The sequence below is a fragment of the Anolis sagrei genome, chromosome 7 (assembly GCF_037176765.1).
Source record: "Anolis sagrei isolate rAnoSag1 chromosome 7, rAnoSag1.mat, whole genome shotgun sequence".
Classification (NCBI taxonomy): domain Eukaryota; kingdom Metazoa; phylum Chordata; class Lepidosauria; order Squamata; family Dactyloidae; genus Anolis; species Anolis sagrei.
The window spans coordinates 15750635-15772205 of record NC_090027.1 but is presented as its reverse complement, the minus strand read 5'-3'; the positions used below and the strand labels follow the sequence as shown (position 1 = coordinate 15772205).

Here is a 21571-nt window from a genome sequence, read left to right as displayed (position 1 = left end):
CAGCTTGGAGAAAAGAAGGCCAAGAGACAACAGGAGAGCCATGTTTAAACATCTGAAAGTATGTCACATTACGAAGGGGACAGGCTGCCTGTTAAAATAGGTCCGGGGGAACAACAGGATAGGAGATGTGTCTCAGTAACTATGGAGGCAATCTACGTTCTTGGCCAGTGTTCTCAATATTCCCCTAGATCCCTGTTTTTGAAAAGCTCCTCCAAATTTTTATTCCCTTCTCACAACAAACTTCTTTAGCTTTTCCAGACCTGTGCTGCAACTGCACGAAGACTGGCTTCCAGCTTGCTTTTAAAATAAAAATGATTTCCATGCATAATAAGCATTGTTTACTTTCTGGTGCAGAAGAAACACAAAATATTTTCTTTCGGAAGTGAAAATAATAAAATAAAAAGGCCTTTTAAAACATTTCGCCAGACCCTCTTGTATGTGATGTCCAGTGTTGCAAACCTAGCAATCATTCTACTACTTACACTGAGGAGACAGAGAGTTTACAACAGCTGGAGATGGAGAGACCGGTGCTGCTGACACTTCACCTTCTAAAGGCCCAGGTCCTCTTTGCACCATGCCTAATACATCACACAGTTTGGTGGCTGAGCCAGGAGAGACGAGGAAAGACAAGGAGAAAGGAGAGAGAGCAAAGACAATGGGAAAATAACAGAGGAATGGAAAAAACTGAAAAGGTGGATTAAGAAACAAGGATATGAGATATGATAAAAGTGCCCATTCAGCTCCATCAAAAATTTCTCCACCAAAGGATGAAACCATGAATTGCACTCTTAATTATGTATTTATGGTTACCAAAGACTGTTTTCTGGATCCAGACCAATTTAGCTGATCCACACTCTTGTTACATCCAAAATAGACTACTGTAATGTGCTCTACGTGGGGTTGCCTTTGAAGACTGTGGTCCAATAGGTGGCAGACAGGTTGCTCACTGGAGTGGCAGACAGGGAGCATACAACCCCCTTGTTGCATCAGCTCCACTGGCTGCCAGTCTGCTACTGAGGACAATTCAAAGTGCTGTCTTTACCCTATAAAGCCCTGAACAGTTCTGTCCCAGCTTACTTGTCTGACAGTATCTCCCTTTATGAACTATCTCAGAGATTAAGATAGTCTGGAGAGGCCTTTGAAAACACAGTGTAATGAATGCATATGGAACCCAGGAAAGAATGAACATTTACTACCGGAATTGCTCTCAGAGTTCCCAGGATTTGGGGCTTGAAAACAACTCGGCACCTGCAGAAACTAATGAGCATATAGATAGGCAGACGGAAATTAGTCAAAACAGACAGGCCGAGCAATGCCTTCGTCGTTCTGCCAGGCTCCACCAGAAAAAGATAAGGGCCACTTAAGGAAAGCGAAAGCAGTTCCTGAGTGCTTGGAAAGGCTTAAAAGTTCAAAGCATGGAAAATATAGCCAGATGAAGCATCGTTTAGAATCCTGCTAAGTTCTTGCTTGGAAGATTCATTTTTAAGGATTTCTTGTTTTATGGTTTGGTTTTTTGTTTCTTGTGATTACCTGCTCATGCCTAGATCAACGTTTCCTGGTTCTTGCAGTGGTTATCAACTTGGGGTCCCCAGATGTTTTTGGCCTACAATTCCCAGAAATCCTAAAAGCTGGTAAACTCGCTGGGATTTCTGGGAGTTGTAGGCCAAAAACATCTGGGGACCCAAGGTTGAGAAGCACTGTGTTGGAGAGTTGTGAACTTTGTTTTTGGACATTGCTGAACTCTACCTTGGACTAATTTGTTCCTGCTTATCTTTTTACCTAATTGGATTTGCCTATTCCTTTAAAGTGTTTTTTTAACTTTGCTGTTTTTACTTATCTTCAATAAAAGGATTGCTTTCCCTATTCAATGTGTGGTGTTTTAAAGTCAGAGGGTTTTTCCTGTCCTGGAGTGCAACATTAATTTTGTTTTAATTTTGTTTATGTTCATTGTGGCATCAAATTGTGCCAGCGTAAGCCACCTTGAGTTGCCTTCGGGCAGAGAAAGGCGGCATAGGAATGCAGTAAATAAATAAATAAATAAATAAATAAATAATCCAGCAGTGCCCTGGGCCAATTCTCTCATGCCAAAAGTGACTTGTAGTTTCTCAAGTCACTCCTGACACATACATTAAAAAATTCTGAAGTTGCTGATTTTGATCCCCTCCTCTGCTACATAAAAAAGAAAAGGAGTGGTAGGGACATCCTTAAGTCTGGATGCATGTGTGGTTGTGTAGGATGGAAGTATGGATTTTTTTTTCTTGCATCTGTATTTGGTTCCAGGCTTATTCATTGCCAGGTATCATCCACACTGAGGGAAAGCAGAAATGGGTAATATAGGGACCTTGTGACTTACAGGCAGCAGCAATAGCAGCAGCGGCAGCAGAGGGCATCAAAGATGTCTGCGGATTTGGAGGAAGTTCAGGGGCAGATCCTAAATTCACATGGCTTTTTACAACCTCATTATCAGTGCTCTTAACTGGGAAGAATAGGTGAGAATGGATGGAAAAAGGAAAGAAAGAAAATAAAAACATGTAAAGAAAGTAAAACATTATTTAAAAGGCAACTTGAGTGTGAGAAAAAGGGAAACTGAGGACAGGAAAGCAGAATATACATTAACGAGGAAAGAAAAAAGGATGGAGACATGAAAAAGGCAGCAAGAGGACAGCTAACTAGAGGGTTAGCCTGAGAAAAAGAACAAATCACATTGCAGAACAAATCACATTGCTCAAAGATGTTTGTTTACATACTATTATTCTGATAAGTTACGTATTATCAACCCGTATTACAAATTAAGGGGGAGAGGGAAGTACCAAGATGAAGAGATATGCACAGCTCATCCAACAACTTAGGAACTAAGTTGAGACCACGGCATATAAATCATACTTTTCATTTCTACGAGAGTTGAATGAAAAGTAATGCCTCCACCTTTATTACTTGGGTTTGGATGGGAATATTTTAATAAGTCAAACACAGAAATAATCCTTAGAATGTGCTCTTTAACTACCATTACTCACTTTTCCACATAATCACCAGACAATTGGATACATTTCTACCAATGATGATCAAGTTTTCTGAAGCCATCACAGAAGAAGTCGACACTCTGTTTCTGCAACCTATCGTGCACAGATCTTCCAATAGCCAAGCAAAGCAATAATGTAACCCACATGTTCCTGTGAAATGCCGATTATGCTTGAAATTTCTCTCTGAGTGATACAACAATCGTTCTGAATCAATCTGTCAACCTTTGCTTGTGAAACTCAGTGGTTGCTGTCACAGGACGTCCAACTCTTTGTCACACAAGTCAGATGTTCTCACCTCAACATCTTTAAACTAACCCGCTCAACGATGCGCAGTACTCACATCAACACAATCACCATAAACAGCTTGCATTCTCTGATGAATCTCCTTTGGGGTGACACCTTCTGCTGTCAAGAATTCAATGATTGCACGTTGCTTAAGTCGCATTGACCGACCGTCTGGGCAGGGTTCCATACTTCACACTTTAACAACACAACCGTTCAATGCTAAGGCTTCCCACCAAAATGGAACTGTAGAGAAAAGTCTACTGAACAAGCCAGTACCTGCCGCATACCCGTACTGCCATCTGTTGAGGAGTTATGAAGGTGGAGGCATTACTTTTTATTCAACCCTAGTAGTACAATTCTGACCATCTTAACTTAAGATCTGCAGTCCAAAAACATAACTTTTCCAAGCTCAATGATTACCATACTCAACAAAGGATTCCCCCAGGCAGGAAGCAACCAGACCTTGAGAAATGCTACTCAAGGTGGCCAATTGCAACATTCACACTTGTTTCAAGCAGGCAAGAGTTTTTTCTCCCACCATGGACATTCCACAGATAAATAAAACCAATTTTCCTAGTTTCCAGCAGACCTCACAACCTCTGAGGATGCCTGGGCGAAACATCAGGAGAGAATGCTTCTAAAACAGCCTGGAAAATTCACAACAACTCACTATTACCGTAATAATTACACTGATGTTCAAGATACTTGCAATTCCATAACTTCTCCACTAGGCTACAGAACTGCTTCAATGTATGTTTGCTCTGAATGCTTTAGAATTGGAAGAGGAGAAGGAGTAACGGAACACCTCTAAAGTGTGATTATAAAATATAAATAGGCCAATATCAGAACAATGCCACAGACCAATTTAGGACACCGTGCTCACACCGTAACTTAACCAGACTCAATTCTGACGTATCGTTTACTAACAGAATTAATAATGAGCTACATCTTGGAATGCTTTTGTTGTTTCTCAGTTTACTTTCTCTAGAGTCTAGAAAGACTAGGATCACGTGGCAATCGAGTCTTTGCCTCCTGCTTCCTTGGTGCCAAGCATAGTGCTGCTTCTGGTTGTCTCGTCCCTTTGCAGTTTATTTCCTACTGAAAATACTATTGACCTGACATACACCAAACTGGAGTCGGCATCCCCTCCGTTCTTTCCATGACTTTTCTTTTGCTCCCATGGCCAGATTATCAGGGATGCTTTATCTTTTATTAGCTAGAGACCCAGTGCCAATGGAGACTATGGGTGCACCTACACCAGACATGAGCAAACTAGGGCCCTCCAGGTGTTTTGGACTTCAACCCCCACAATTCCTAACTGCTCCAGGCCCTTCCTGCCCCCCCCCCCCCCCAGCCACTTAGGTAGCTGAGGGGGAAAAGGAAAGAGTCTGAGGCCAGGAATTTATTTATTTATTCATTTACGACATTTATATGCCACCCTTTTCACTATATTGTACTACACCATTATATTGTAATATGACTAGTAATATTACATGTAATATAAAATATATAATTATAATATTGTATTATTAGTAGTAGTATTAAATTGTATTAAGTTATAATATTATATGTATATGCAGTATATTATATTGTATAATATAATATAATATAATATAATATAATATAATATAATATAATATAATATAATATGTAAAGCACAGGAGACAAGATGGAACTTGTCTTCACTCTGGCCAGAGCAGCAGTTGGTGTCGGGGAGGGGGGGGGGCTGGTGGAATTGTGGGAGTTGAAGTCCAAAACACCTGGAGGGATGAAGTTTGCTCATGCCTGCTATATAGCTTGAAGAGGTTTCGCAATACTTTAAACACTGATCTCTAAAGATGGGTCAGGATCTAGACCAGTGGTTCTCAACCTGTAGGTTCCCAGATGTTTTGGCCTTCAACTCCCAGAAATCCTACCAGCTGGTAAACTGACTGGGATTTCTGGGAGATGTAGCCCCAATCACCTGGGGACCCACAGGTTGAGAACCACTGATCTAGAAGGTTTAGATTAATATACCACACACACACACACGCACACACACACACAGAAACCTGGTTCCTGAGATTACTCAATGGGTTAGCTCCTCTTTGTCCCCAGTTTGGAAATGTTGTGAATGTGTGTGCCTTCAAGTCACCTGTCGACATGTGGCAATCCCATAAATTTATCTTAGGCAACAAATACTCACAGTTCCATCATCTGAAATATAGCTTACATCATCTGGTTTTTTAAAAAGCAATGCTTTTGGGTCTTCCTTCAGGGGCAAACCAAGAATGGGCAATTTGGAAGTCCCTGAATAGACTCAGAAGCAGAGTGGGCAGATCAAAAGACAACCTGGCAAAATGGCACTACCTAAAAGAATCCCAAACCTTGTGTGACTGTGGAGCAGAACAGACAACAGGGCTTGTCCACTATGCCCTGCCTCATGTACAGACAACTCCGCATCTGTATGTTTGTCCACTATGCCCTGCCTCATGTACAGACACCTCTGCATCTGTATGCTTGTCCACTATGCCCTGCCTCATGTACAGACAACTCTGCACCTGTATGCTTGTCCACCATGCCCTGCCTCATGTACAGACACCTCCGCACGTGTATGCTTGTCCACTATGCCCTGCCTCATGTACAGACAACTCTGCATCTGTATGCTTGTCCACTATGCCCTGCCTCATGTACAGACAACTCTGCACCTGTATGTTTGTCCACTATGCCCTGCCTCATGTACAGACAACTCCGCATCTGTATGTTTGTCCACTATGCCCTGCCTCATGTACAGACACCTCTGCACCTGTATGCTTGTCCACTATGCCCTGCCTCATGTACAGACAACTCTGCATCTGTATGCTTGTCCACTATGCCCTGCCTCATGTACAGACAACTCTGCACCTGTATGCTTGTCCACCATGCCCTGCCTCATGTACAGACAACTCTGCACCTGTATGCTTGTCCACTATGCCCTGCCTCATGTACAGACAACACCGCATCTGTATGCTTGTCCACTGTGCCCTGCCTCATGTACAGACAACTCCGCATCTGTATGTTTGTCCACTATGCCCTGCCTCATGTACAGACAACTCTGCACCTGTATGCTTGTCCGCCATGCCTGCCTCATGTACAGAGGAGGAATTGTTGGAGGCTGCAGACAATGCTGTTGCCCGTTTTTGGTCAAAAGATATTTAGCCGCTTGCGAGCCTTCTATTTTTATCAGTTTTATACTAATTTATGCAATGCTTTTGATATGAAATAAATACAAATAAGTATCTGGTGTTTGTTGGAAGTTTCCCATCCAGTGACAGGCTGGTGTTACACATTGTGGTAGCTCAAGATGCCATCCCCATGATCACTCACCAGTCCTATGAGGACTATCTTATGCCTTTTACATCATGCACACGGACACACACACAGTATCTATGAGTATGCTGCTCAGAGTTCCCAACATCTTTCTTTCTATCCTCTTTCCCTTCCCTCTTCTGCCCCTGCCTTGTTGTTATTCTTCATACCAGTCTGACTCTTCGGTGCGAACACAGCCAGCTAAGTTCTGAACCCTATGTCGCAAACATAGCTGAGCAGCTCAAGCTGCCACAGCCAGAGGCTGCAGAAGAAAAGAGAACAGGGCTGAGCCATTCCACTTCCGCTGCTGCTCCAGGAGCTCCGCCTGATGTGGATAGAGGTGATATTGTGCCATATGGGGCTGAGCAACGGCAGTGACTGTAGGCAAGCTTTGTGCCAGCCAACAACCTTATCAATAGCAGCTGCCTGCTCGCTTTCCACTTGATGCAGTTTGCACTCTGTACATCCGCAATGATCCAAGTCCTAACTGGGCTGACCCTACTTAGTTTCCAAAATAGTGCAAGTTGCTTTCTGTTAACAGCTTTTAATCTCACAATAGTTTGATTTTCTGGATATCCACTTGAGACCATTACCTTTTGTGTCCTCATCCTCTATGGTGGTGTTTGTGCTGTCGGATGATTCCTGTAGAAAGACACAGGGGAAGAAGGAGGGGGGGAGAAGACCAAAATGTTAGTGGCTCTTTCTGGAAATGACGGCTTGAGGAGAGGCTGAAGTTGCAGAAAGAGGGTCGAAATCAAAAGAGGGAAGGTTCAACTTAATTTCAAAAGACCTGCATCTAACAAAGAAGTCACTCTTCATCAGGCCTTTTCATTTCTAAGAGTGGCATTTCTGAAGCCAGGTAATGTCAAAGCTATAAAAGACATTCTACTAAAGAGAGGACATTCACTTTGAGATGTCAGTATGGCCTCAAATCTTTATCTTTTAATAAAATATCACAACTTCATAACTCTTCTTTTGAACCACACTTAATATGTTTTCTCATTTGAAGGAACATCTAGAAATTCCCCGTGAAAGAGTGTGTGTTTCTCTTTATAAATGAAACAAAGTATGGGGAATTTAGTTCTCGTTTACTACTACATAAAGGTGGGATGTAGAAATCTGGTTGGCTCACCCATTTGTTTTCCTTGCTTCTGAAACTGAAAATATGTGCATCTCCTCTGTTAAATTGTCTAAGATCCCTGTTCTAGAACTTTTGGACTTCAGCTCCCACAATTCCTAACAGCTAGTAAGATGGCTGGGATTTCTGGGAGCTGAAGTCCAAAACACCTGGAGGAACAGAGTTTGAGAAACACTGCTCTAAAGGGCCCAAATCTCACAAATGGCACCACAAATGATGTAGTAGGTAAAGGAAAAAACGTTTTGCTACTCTTTATGTACCAGTGCTTAGCTTTTTAGGACCACCTAGACTACTAATGGGGAAACCCAGGCCCAAGGGCTGGATGTGGTCCCTTGGGCTCTTTTCTCAGGCCCTCCTATCTCTCCCCATTCTAACCTTCCTTCCTCTCTTTCCTTCCCTCCTTTCCTGGCCTCCCCCTTTCTCTCTCCCTCCTTCCTTCCCACCCTTTCATCCTTCCTTTTTTCCTTCCCTCTTTCCTCCCTCCCTTTCACCTCCCTTCCTTCCCTTTTGTATTTCCATCCTTCTCTTTCTTTCTTCCCTCCATTCCCTTCCACCCTTCAATCCTTCATTACTTCTCTTTCCTTTCTTCCTCCATCCCTTCCTTCATATTTCTCTTTCTCCCTCCCTCCCTCCCTTTCCTTTTTCCTTCCTCTTTCCCTACCTTCTCTCTTCCCTTACTCCTTCCCTACCTCCCTTCCTTACCTCCCTTTCTCCTCCCTCCCTTCATTCCCGCTTTCTCTTCCTTCCTTCCACCCTTTTGTTCTTCTTTACCTCTTCTCTCCCTCTCACCCCTTTCTCCTCCCATCCTTCCCTTCCTCCCTTTCGTCCTTCCTTCCTTCCTTCCTTCCTTCCTTCCTTCCTTCCTTCTTCCCTCCCTTCTTTCCCTCCCTCTTTCTCCTTCCATTCTTCCCTTCCACCCTTCCACCCTTCCTTACCACTTTCCTCCCTCCTTCCCTTTCTTCCTCCCCCCCTTTGGTTCTTCCTTTCCTCTTCCCTCCCTCCCTCTCGCCCTCTTTCTCCTTCCATCTTTCATCCCTCCTTCATTCCTTCCTCCTTCCCTTCCTTCCTTCCTTCCACCACTGGGCAGCCAGTCCTCTTAGCAGGAAATGCTAGTGTGCGGTCCGTAAGTTAGAAAGTTTGCCCATGCCTGCTCAGATGTGGTTATCTTCTAGCTCAGGCATGGGTAAACTTGGGCCCTCCAGGTGTTTTGGACCCCAACTCTCATAATTCCTAACAGCTTCAGGCCCTTTCCTTTCCCCCCTCAGCCGCTTAAGCTTGCCCATGCTTGAGCTAGCTGAAGTAGACATTGGGCTACTCATTTGAAACCTACAATAACACAATCCAACATTCTACTTTACAGACTGAAATATCATAGCTTATAATAGCAATACATTTCTTCTTCCCCGGCGATGTATCATTAAAACTCCTCTTACTCCCAAGAATGTCCAGTTCTGTGCTGACAATATATTTATGTGTCGGTAAAGGCTTCCAATGATCATAAAGTTAAGAAATGATCTGAACTACAGTGCTGAGAAATACAGCAGAAAGTAAACCCCATGTTTCTGTGACCATTTTCCTTAAGCTTTCCTTAAGCTTATCAGCTTTCCGCAGGGCATGTAAGACATATCTGTTTCAACAGGCCTTTGATTTTTTTTTGATATTGCTGTTTTTAAATTGTTTTAAAATTGTGTTAGATTTTAGCCTGTTCTTGTAAGCCGCTCCGAGCCCCAGGGGAGTAGCAGCATATAAATTTGAATAATAAATAAATAAATGAATTATCTCATTTGTACTCAAAATGGCTGGGATGTAAAACCTTAAAAGTTTTCAGAAACCCCACTCAATTTGATTATGATGCTATTGATGACAAAGGTCAGGGTCAGGCACTCTCCAAATACTCTTCCATTTGGACACTTCTTCATCCCCTCAATCATTTGGAAAAGGAGACTTGGCATCAGCTCACGAACAAACGCAAAAGTGCCTGGTCTTGATGCTTACCCATGGGTTTCATAAAACCAACTGTCATCCATGCATTGTGGATTCCACTAAATTTCACTCTATTTATTGAATTGTACCAAATTAAACCTCTAAAGAAAAAGAATTGGGAATTACTGAGTGAGTTTCTACTAGGGGTGTGTGAAGGGGCTCAGAATCCATTCTGTTTTTGGGTGCTCCCACTTCTGTTTTCGGGGGGGGGGGGGGATGAAAACAGAACAGATTCACACACTTCTAGTTTATACAGAATAGCAGATGTGCACCTTCCCAATTAATCAGACATTTAAATAGATGTTATATCCAGACAGAGAAAACTCCAAAATAAACAGAGCTTGGAAGTAACTAGTTGGGCAAAAGTAATCCTGTTGCTTAATAACTAAGGTTAATATAATAATAATAATAATAATAATAATAATTTAATTATTTCCACCCTATCTCCTCAAGATTAATTTTATTTATACAGTAGAGTCTCGCTTATTCAACCTTCGCTCATCCAACCTTCTGTATTATCCAATGAAGTCTGCCTCCTGTGCTGATCCACAGCTGTTTCAATACATTGTGATGTTTCGGTGCTAGATTGGTAAATACAGTAATTACTACTGATCCAGGACTCATCGTTGAGCTTGGAATCCCAGGTCTTGGCAGTTGCCAGTGGAGTTTTTGCACAATTAAAACTTGTGCGCCAGCTGCCCCTGTATCTTGGGTAGTCTGACTTGGTCACGGTGGTCCATTTTTTTTGTCGTGTCAGGAGCGACTTGAGAAACTGCAAGTCGCTTCTGGTGTGAGAGAATTGGCCGTCTGCAAGGACATTGCCCAGAGGACGCCTGGATGATTTGATGTTTTTATCATCCTTGTAGGAGGCTTCTCTCATGTTCCGCATGAGGAACTGGAGCTGATAGAGGGAGCTCATCCACCTCTCCTCGAATTTGGACCTGCGACTTGTTGGTCTTCAGTCCTGCCGGCACAAGGGTTTAACCCACTGTGCCACCGGGGGCTCCACGGTGGTCCATGCTCTTGTTACATCCCAAATAGATTACTGTCAGGATCCAGTTTCCGGAGCCCAGAGCCCATTACTGCAATGCACTCTATGGGGGTTGCCTTTGAAGACTGCTTGGAAGCTCCAGTTAGTCTAACGGATGGCGGCCAGGTTGCGGTGTACAGGAAGCGTATAACCCCCACTTCCACACCAGCTCCACTGGCTGCCTGTCTGCTACCAAGCACAATTCAAAGTGCTGGCTTTAGCCTATAAAGCCCTTAAAAGTTCCAGCCCAGTTTACCTGTCCGAACATATCTCCCTCTATGAACCACCAGGGATGTTAAGATCTTTGTCCCACCACCTTCGCAGGTGTGACTGGTGGGGACGAGAGACAGAGCCTTCCCCGTGGTGGTGCCTTGGCTGTGGCACTCCCCCCCCCCCCAATGAAATTCATTTGCCCCTACTCTCTTGGCCTTTTGTAAAAAACTTAAAACCTGGCTGTGGAATCAAGCATTTGAGTAGTAGATGTAGCAACCAGGAAGAGAACGTTTTAAGTGACCACAATGAATTGACCTGGACTATGACTTTGAACCAGGGGACTATTTTAAACTGAATCTTTACAATTGTTGTTAATTGCTGTTCTAAATGTAACTGTGTATTTTAATGTACTGTTTGGCATCTAATAGTTGCTTGTTGTAAGCTGCCCAGAGTCCTTCTTTGGGGATGAGAAGGACAGGATATAAATGCTCTAAACAAACAAACAAACAAACAAACAAACAAATAAATAAATAAATACTACATCATACTACATCAAATAAATACTACATAAATAAATACTACATCATGTATTGAACTGCTTTTTCTGTTGATTTGTTGTAAAGCATGATGTTTTGGTGCTTAATTTGTAAAATCAAAATGTGATTTAGGCTTTTCCTTAATCCCTCCTTATTATCCAACATTTTTGCTTATCCAATAATAATAATAATAATTTAAAAAACTTTATTTATACCCTGCCATCATCTCCCCAAGGGGACTTAGGGCAGCTTACATGAGGCCAAGCCCAACAATACAGCAATGCAGATATACAACATAAGAACACAGCAGAAAAATATAAAGAAATAAAATAAATAAAAGAAACAATATAAATAACACATCAAGCAATATAAAAACACAGTAACTGAACATAAAGGGAAAAAATGATTACACTTGGCAGGGCCAGCAGCAAAGATTAAAAGATTAAAAACCCTGGGTGAGAGAGCAATGTAATGTATCTGGACAGGGGATCAGAGAACCAAAAGTAGGGTTTAATTGCACTAGCAGGTAAGATAAAGTGCTTCCAAGGGCATTTTATGCCGGGTTTGGTCAGGTCATGGATTATCCAATGTTCTGCTGGCCTGTTTATGTTGGATAAGCGGGACTCTACGGTATATTTATTTTTTCCAGCAATATGTGTTATTATACAATTTGTAAAGATAATAATACAGCAACTAAAACTAGCTGACCCCACGCTCCACACTAAAGTTTCATACCTGAGGTTATGAGAAATGTCAATATTTTAGAATCGTAACTCAATGGAAGATAACACCCCTCCTTTTGTGGTGTAACCTTCATGCTACACCATGTGGTCTTGCAATAAAGCAACTTGTGTCATGCCTCCTGTAAATAGCAATTAAGACCACCATGTGGTCTTGCAATAAAGCAACTTGTGTCATGCCTCCTGTAAATAGCAATTAAGAATTGTTACTTTTGAGAGGCAAGAAAAGCAGAGAGTTGACCGTAAGCAACTCCTTTGGGTGCCTTGCATGAAGTCCATTATCTGCAGGATGATCATGACTCTGTCCCTTTATTTTGCAGGAAGGGATGATGAAGGACTTGCACTGGTATTAGTGGGCTTCTCTTTCTCTTTTGCTTTAACCATGCAAAGCAAAAGTCACCTTTGTTCTTCTGAAATTCGCCTATTCGTGTTTTATTATCCAGCTGAAGGGTAAAATAATGTCAACAGCTCAAGCACAAAAGAGTATACAAAGCAGAATGACAAGCTTTTCGTAGACCAGAACGGTTAGTATCAACAGAAGATAATTTTTGTAATGTCCTCTCTATGTCCATCTAGAAAAAAGACTGCAGGACTATGCTACTTTCACACAGTGCTAATAATACTTACTATATGAACTTGTGTTTAAAGACGGTATTCATATCATATGTTGTACTGATAAGGAAACACCATGAAATTTACCATGTTTTAGCTTAACATAAGATCCAAACATTCTTGAACCAAATATAAAAACTTTGATACTGATGCACAAGATAACATTTAATTTTTTTCAAAATATATGTAAAATTATGCTAATATATCTGTTTTCTTTATTCACCCAAAATAATAAATATTCTATCCAGATTATGGCCATGTTTTTGAACCAAATATAACAACTTTGATATTGATTCACAAGATACCATTTAATTTTTTTTCAAAATATATGTAAAATTATACTAATATCTATTTTCTTTATTCATCTAAAGCAGAAAATATTCTATCCAGATGGTGGTAAAAGAAAGAAAGAAAGAAAGAAAGACAGAAAGAAAGACAGAAAGAAAGACAGAAAGAAAGACAGAAAGAAGGCATCATTGGTGATGCAGGTGTTGTTATTTTTTGCCTGGTCTCTACCTCGTGATTAGTGTTTTCATACCAAACTTTTTTTGTGACTGCTTATCTTCCCCAAGCTCCATTTAAAAGCTATGCTGGATGCACTGAGAGAATGGGCTTGAAGAGGAAGCATAAAAACAATGGTAACAAAAATTAAATCCCTGTAGCAGAGAATGGGTAAGAAAATGCAGGTTTGGGTGGAGGAAAGGGCTGTGTCCGAGCAATGAATGATTGTGGCATGGAGTCAATCTGTCAATCCTCAGCCAATCCGACTTCTTGGATTGGGCTCTTTGGTCTGCCTTGGCTGCGTTCTTTCACTTCAGAATGAAGGAGCTCAATACCGCTGCTCTCTGGTTCGCTCCTCTGGGGCCAGAGTAGGGGCTCCCATCTGCACCCGGTCACCCAGAGCCAAAGGCCCAGGCGCTAAGGACTTCCTCACACTTTCACAGCAAGTATAATGCCAGTTATGAGTCGAGATCACCATTTGCACTCTTTGTCTCGTGTCAATCAGCCTGAGAATGATTAGTGCAAAACCCTTCAAGGAGAGGAGTCACAACACTCTTCATCTCCCATCCATAACAGATGGAGAGAGTTTAAACGAAGGGTCCTCAAACTTTTTAAATAGAGGGCCAGGTCACAGTCCCTCAAACTGTTGGAGGGCTGGAAAATAATATGAAAAAAGCATGAATGATATACACACTGCACATATCTTATTTGTAGTGCAAAAAACCACTTAAAAACAACACAATAATTAAAATGAAGAACAATTTTAACAAATATAAACTTATTAGTATTTCAATGGGAAGTGTGGGCCTGCTTTTGGATGAGGAGATAGAATTGTTGTTGTTGTTGTTGTTGTTGTGTGCTTTCAATTTGTTTCAGACTTAGGCTGACCCTGAGTGAGGGCTGGATAAATGACCTTGGAGGGCCGTATCCGGCTGTATCCAGCCCCCAGGCCTTAGTTTAAGGACCCCTGGTTTAAACTCTGGTTCTCCCAAGAATGCTGACTCTTGTGACACTGAGTGACTAAAACTAATGAAAGGCTGGAGCTACACTGCCATATAATGGAGTTTAACTGAATTGAACTGGATTATGTGACAGTGTAGACTCATGTAATCCAGTTCAATGTGGTTAAATTGTTTAGTTGTGTAGATCCAGCCAAAGTGAAAAGATGAGGAGAGAAAGGAAATGACCTGCCTCCCAGAGAACCAACTCTATGTCCTTTAACATACATTGCTTGTCTAGGACCGTGGTTCCCAAACTTTTTTTTTGACCAGGGACCGCTTTCCAACATTAGTACCAAAAAAAAAATCAGTTTTTGTTCAACTTTAGATTCGGTTTGGTTATTTGGGGTGCTGATTGAGAAAATTGCATTGGATAGACCACATCGGCTCTAGTTTCTGATACAGAACCTATGCCACTTCGTAGTCACCATCTGCTTGCCCACAGAAAACCATATTTAATAAGCCTCGGCACTATAAGAGCGTTTTTCAAGACCAGTCGCCCTCATTGCAATGGTGTGGTAATGGTGAGGCCGCAGCCCATATTTTAGTTCTTACGGACCACTGGTGGTCCACGGACCACAGGTTGGGAACCACCGGTCCAGGAAGACAATAGAGAGAAAGGAGTCCCCAAAGTACAAGGGAAAGAGGCCACTATACACCAAAAAGTGATACAATTATATAATCGTAAGAATGAATATCGTATCTATGCTATAGTACTACAACATGCAATGTACTAGCAGCTTGCACAAAGTATAATTTGATTCCCAATGCAAATCTCTAACCCAAAAAAATCCCTATATGGGATAAAAACTAATTCCAGCAGCAACATGCACAAGTTTGTGAGTCCTTTTTGAAAACCAAACATTTATCTATGACAAAGCAAAGTTTGTAAGTCTTTTTTTGCAAGTCTTTTCATCACAAACTTCTTGATATAAGATAAACAACTGATCTGTAGGATCTGACCTGTAGGATCTGTAGGAACAGCAGAATGCACAAGTTTGTAAGTCCTTTTTTTAACCAAAGTTTGTCAACAACCAATCCGAGTATGTCCACAGTTTATGAACCACAAACGGTTTCGACTATGTTGAGTCTTCCTCAGATGGTAGTAGATGGAAATGTAGAAATCCTCAAATAATCAGTTTTGCACAGTAGAGAGTTCTTTGAGTAGAGATAATATATACATGCCAACATGTATATATTATCTCTACATTGTTGAGTATATTATCTCTACTCGAAGAACTCTCTACTGTTCTCGAAGAACTCTCTACTGTGACGTGGACCTACAGGGAACACATACGCATCAACTACCACCTGAGGAAGACTCAATGTAGTTGAAATCAGTTGTGGTTTAAACTGTGGATTCCAAAAAAGGACTAACATACTCAGATTGGTTGTTGACAAACTTTGGATAAAAAAAGAACGTACAAACCCGTGCATTCTGCTGTAGGAATCAGCTGTTTAGCTCATATCAAGAAGTTTGTGATGAAGAGACTTGCAAAAAAGGATTACAAACTTTAAATTTTTGATTTTCAAAAAGGACTCACAAACTTGTGCATTTTTGCTGCTGGAATTAGTTGTTTATAGGGATTTGTTTTGGTTTAGAGATTTGCATTGTGAATCGAGGTTAAGTATACTTTGTACAAGGTGTTAATACTTTGCATATTGTAGTACTATAGCATAGATACAATATTCAGTCTTATTATTATATAATTGTATCACTTTTTGGTGTATAGTGGCCTTTTGCCCATGGAAAGTCAGGGTTCTTTGAAGTACACTTCCCAAAATATGTATAACTGTAGGCAAATGGTCTGGATTCAGCTGTACAGGATTTCAGGTGGACGTAAAGGGGAGGGGTGCAAAACCTGAGCCTACAGTCTGTCCCCAGAGGTGAAATTACACAGCAATGCAAGGAGCAGAAAAGTCAATTTTTATCCCAGATCACAAAAGGGCAAACTGAGGAGAAGGAAAGACAGGCAGCAGTACCTTAATGCCGTCCACTGGGTTATGGATAACGGTGGTTTGAGGTTCCTACAGAGGAAGGAAGGATGAACCAAGGAACAACAAAACGAAAAAGAGAAAGAAATGGTGAGGGAAAAGAAAATAAAGAGGTGGCAGTTAGAATAGGAGGGGAGAATGGAGCAGAAAATGGCGATAAAAATGTGAAAAAAAAGGAGAAGATGGTGAAGAAAGACCAAGACCCACATAAGAGCAGGGAAGGGGCAACAGAATGGAAGGGGAAAAAAGCAAAAGGCAATTAGTTCAGCAAAAGGCAAATGATTAACAAACAGAAAGTGGCAGAGTAAATCAGGAAGAGAAGAATCAAAACTAGATTTTCCATGAATGAAACCAAAAAATCATATTCAACCCATGACGAGATTGCAGTGAGCTCCTTGGAAATGGAGAGCGCAAGCTGAGGTCTACATTCAACCCTAAAATATTATTATTATTATTATTATTATCATCATCATCATCATCATCATCATCATCATCATCATTATTACTGCCATTGGGAGAATGGTAGAGTGCTAGGGAAGAGAAAATGCCAAGGATTAATTCCCCAAGGAGGTGTGACCAATCGGTACCCGGGTTATCGTCATCTGAATATGGGTTCAACCTGGTATCAAAGGGAAGAAGGAAAAAGCAGAAGGCCTTTTGGTTGCTTCCCCTGGTTCTGCCGGATCGGGTCACATGACTGCTGAGAAGACCCTGATCCATGGTGCTCCGTTGCCTACCTCATTTGCCTCTTTAGTACAGACAAGTCTTACCTTTGTGCATCCATACGGTGGCATAAACACTTGTCATACTTTCAAAAGATTTTCAAAGGATGTACTTACCTCAAAGACAAGGGTCTGCCCAAGAAAACACACTATGATGAACTTCCCACTGGGTTATGCATATAAAGACTATTTATTTATTATTATTTATTTACAGTATTTATATTCCACCCTTCTCACCCCGCAGGGGACTCAGGGCGGATTACAATGTACATATACATGGCAAACATACAACAGTGCTCTCTGGAGGTAGGTGAACTACAACTCAAGGTCAATGCTCACCAAACCCTCCTAGTATTTTCTGTGTCCCAAGATGGGTTCAATTCCATCACTGGTGGAGTTCAGAATGCTCTTTGATTGTGGATGTACTATAAATCCCAGCAATGACAACTCCCAAATTACAAAATCAATTTTTTTGAGTGAAGGACATACATTGGGTTGTTAGGTACGTTGTGTCCAAATTTGGTGTCAATTCGTCCAGTGGTTTTTGAGTTATGCTAATCCCACAAACTAACATTACATTTTTATTTATATAGATATTCATTCTTTGTTGTTGTTGTTTTTTAAATGTAACCTTACTTTCCGGATATCCCTCATACAGCGCAAACTTTCAACTTAGCAGAATATGGAATGAGAATGCTTCACTATAATGCCAGTTGATGAGCTACTGACGACTGGCACTGCTCGTCACTTCTGCTAGTTTCCTGCTACACGGTAGTGCTACCAACTTCCTCCAATAAAATTCCCTGTGAGAGCTACGTGCCTTGTAACCTTACTTTCTGAATAACCCTCGTAGTTTTGATATTGGCCAACAAAGCCAATACCAAAACTATAGAAGCCATGGAAGTCCCATATTTCAAACTCTACAATTGCTTTTCTTATTTATAGAACTAATTTGAGTTGTTGCATTCACTCACTACTTCCTAGTATTTAATGTGCCAAAGAGGGCTTAGCTATTGAAGTCACGGAAAGATTGGCTTGTAGGACTTCGACGAAGCCAAGATTTCTCTCAATTGACATGTAGTGAATTGGACTGAAAAGGGCATTCGTTTTGTGCCGTCAAAAACAGTTTTCAGCCCCATTTCTCTAGAGGAACAATTATTTATTCTCTTGGCACTATTATTGTAGTCAGTAATTTAAACTACTTGTCGATCTTTCCAAACCCCTATTTCTTTCTGGGACATTAACATGCTAGGAAAAAGAATGCCCAAAGAGTCCTACGAGGATTCAAGCACTCATTTTGAATATTGGAGCATGGGGTGGCCTCTCAACTGCAGGGATTTTTGGATAAAATGGATTATTGAGACACGTTTCCATCTGTTTTAAGGCCTGGTTATGGGGCAGAGACAGCTTTGTTTGCCTTGGTGGATGACATATGCAGAGAATGGGATGGGAGGGGAAATATCTCCTGAACTTGTTGGTGGCTTTTGATATCATCCAACCTTTCTGGGTCACCTTGTTGAGATGGCACTTTACCTCAGTAGATGGGTTCCTTCTGGGTTGGGGGGGGGGCAGCAAACCCAGGCCTCTTCTACACTGTCACTGCCACATAATCTAGATCAGTGTTTCTCAACTTGGGGGTTGGGACCCCTGGAGGGGTCGCAATGGGTTGTCAAAGGGATCGCCAAAGACCATAAAAAACAGTATTTTCTGTTGGTCATGGGGGTTCTGTGTGGGAAGTTTGCCTCAATTCTATTGTTAGTGGCGTTCATAAAGCTCTTTGATTGTAGGTGAATTAGAAATCGCAGCAATTACAACTCCCAAATGTCAAGGTCTATTTTCTCCAAACTCCACCAGTGTACACATTTGGGCATATTGCGTATTCGTGCCAAGTTTGGTCCAGAGCCATCATTGTTTGAGTCCACAGTCCTCTCTAGATGTTGATGAACTACAACTCCAAAACCCAAGGTCAATGCCCATCAAACCCTTCCAGTATTTTCTGTTGGTCATGGGAGTTCTGTGCACCAAGTTTGGTTCAATTCCATCATTGGTGGAGTTCTTTGATTGTAGGTGAACTATAAATCCCAGCAACTACAACTCCCAAATGACAAAATCAATCCCCCCCCCCAACCCCAGGGGTATTCAAATTTGGGCATATCGGGTATTTGTGCCAAATTTGGTCCAGTGAATGAAAATGTATCCAGCATATCAGATATTTACATTATGATTGATAACGGTAGCAAAATTACAGTTATGAAGTAGCCACGAAAATAATTTTATGGTTGGGGGTCACCACAACATGAAGAACTGTATTAAGGGGTTGCGGCATTAGGAAGGTTGAGAAACACTGATCTAGACCATCACAGCAGATAATCCACATTATTGTATACTTGTCTATCTTTTACTGCTGATATGGTTAGAGGACTAATCAATAAATTATCTATCTATTATCTGCTTTGAACTGGATGATATGAGTCTTCACTACCACATAATCCAGAAAAGCAGATAAGCTAGATTTTGTACAGCAGTGCAGAAGGGGCCTCAGAAAGTGGTGCTGGGGGAGTACTATGAGGGGGGTCCATTAGTGCTCTTTTTTGTCCCAAATGCTGTTCCACATGGGGTCGGGCTTAACACAGCAGGGTAAATCGCTGTGCTGCAGAAAAATCCTGCCGATCAAAAGGTTAATGGGTTAAACCCTTGTGCTGGCAGGACTGCCGACCGTTGGCGATTCAAATCCAGGGAGTAGGATGAGCTCCCATCTGTCAGCTGCAGCTTCTCATGCAGGGACATGAGAGAAGCCTCCCACAGGATGGTAAACATCAAAACATCCGGGCATCCCCTAGGCAACGTCCTTGCAGGCAGTCAATTCTCTCACACCAGAAATGACTTCCAGTTTCTCAAGTCGCTCCTGACACACACAAAAAATTTTTTTACCTGCTACTAAGTACCATTGTAGGAATGGTAAAGCAATGAAATGGGATAGACTCCATCTTATATGTCATATAAAAATGGATTAACTTTGGGCAAGGAGAAAACGAACGCTAGCCTCATGCACATCTCATTCCGCTAATGCAGAAAGCATGAGGTTCTTTATAAGGTGTTCGATGTTGCCTGCTAAAAGTTTGAAAACTCTTCCTGCAGTTCTAATCCCTTTGGATCATACTTAATTCACTTGTGACAAAATACGAGAGTTGAAATTGTAGGAAGTATTTGGAACTAGAAGTACTCAATTTGCAGTTTGTTTGTGTGTATGTGTGCCAGGAGCGACTTGCGAAACTGCAAGTCACTTCTGGTTTGAGATAATTGGCCATCTGCCTGGATGTTTTGATGTTTTACCATCCTTGTGGGAGTCTTCTCTCATGTCCCCGCATGGGGAGCTGGAGCTGACAGAGGGAGCTTATCCACACTCTCCCCGGATTCAAACCTCTGACCTGTCAGTCTTCAGTCCTGCTGCCATAAGGGTTTAATCCACTGGTTCTCAACCTGTGGCCCCTCAGGTTTTTTGGTCTACAACTTCCAGAAATCCCAGCTGGTTTACGAGCTGTTAGGATTTCTGGGAGTTGAAGGTCAAAATATCTGGGGACCCATAGTTTGAGAACCAGTGGTTTAATCTGTTGTGTCGGCAGGACCAAAGACCGACAGATCGATGGTTGGAATCTGGGGAGAGTGTGTATGAGCTCCCTCTGTCAGCTCCAGCTTCCCAGTGCTTTCCTATAACTATGTAAGAGGTGATTAGAAAAATTAACTGTGCAACTTACCTGTTATCTGGAACTTGGATAAGAATGCAACAGAGGAATCATTCTAGTCTACTAAGGCAACATTGTCAGTGTTTATAGTAACATAAATTCAAATCATTTGTGATGATTATACAGTCCTTTACCACAAATGAGAGAAAGGTTGGGTTGTAGCAACCTTGTTGGATGGCTATCAGGTTGACTTAGATCCAAAACAAATCAAATCACTTATAAAACATTTGTTACTATTGCAAGTTTTTGCATATTGAAGGAGTAAACATGATTTATAAGTGTCTAGAGCAGGCATGGGCCAACTCTGGCCCTCCAGGTGTTTTGAACTTCAACTCCCACAATTCCTAACAGCCGGTAGGCTATTAGGAATTGTGGGAGTTGAAGTTCAAAACACCTGGAGGGCCAGAGTTGGCCCATGCCTGCTCTAGACTAACACAACATGCTTTTGAAACAAACAATAGCGATCAAAGGAACCAACCAAGTCAAATTTGCAGTAGGACAATATCAGAAACTGGCCACGTTGTACAGCATGAAGATAGTGAAAGACGATACAACATAAAATATAATGAAAATCTGATTTGTTTCCAAAAATTCATCGATAAAACCTATTTTGGGTGGCACTCGAGCCAAACAACCTTCTAAGGAGAGCATGCTGACCACTGATTCCCAAATGTGACTGATCACATCCACATGCACATCTAATAGTCATGGAAAATGACAGCTCTCAC

General features: G+C 41.6%; 1 protein-coding gene across 10 annotated transcripts in view; it reads right to left on the bottom strand.

Annotated features, from left to right (window-relative positions):
- CAMK2B (calcium/calmodulin dependent protein kinase II beta) overlaps positions 1–21571 on the bottom strand; it is a 240945-nt gene that overhangs the window by 20533 nt on the left and 198841 nt on the right. For 3 of the 10 annotated variants that reach the window (XM_060787523.2, XM_060787525.2, XM_060787527.2), the window contains 2 exons: positions 16367–16411; positions 7226–7274 (listed from right to left, as the gene is read on the bottom strand). In XM_060787523.2, the coding sequence (XP_060643506.1) occupies positions 7226–7274; positions 16367–16411 (94 nt within the window). Of the gene's footprint in view, positions 1–482; positions 603–2353; positions 2477–7225; positions 7275–16366; positions 16412–21571 lie in introns of all 10 variants that reach the window. The other 7 variants (XM_060787524.2, XM_060787526.2, XM_060787528.2 and 4 more) reach the window with 3 other exon arrangements.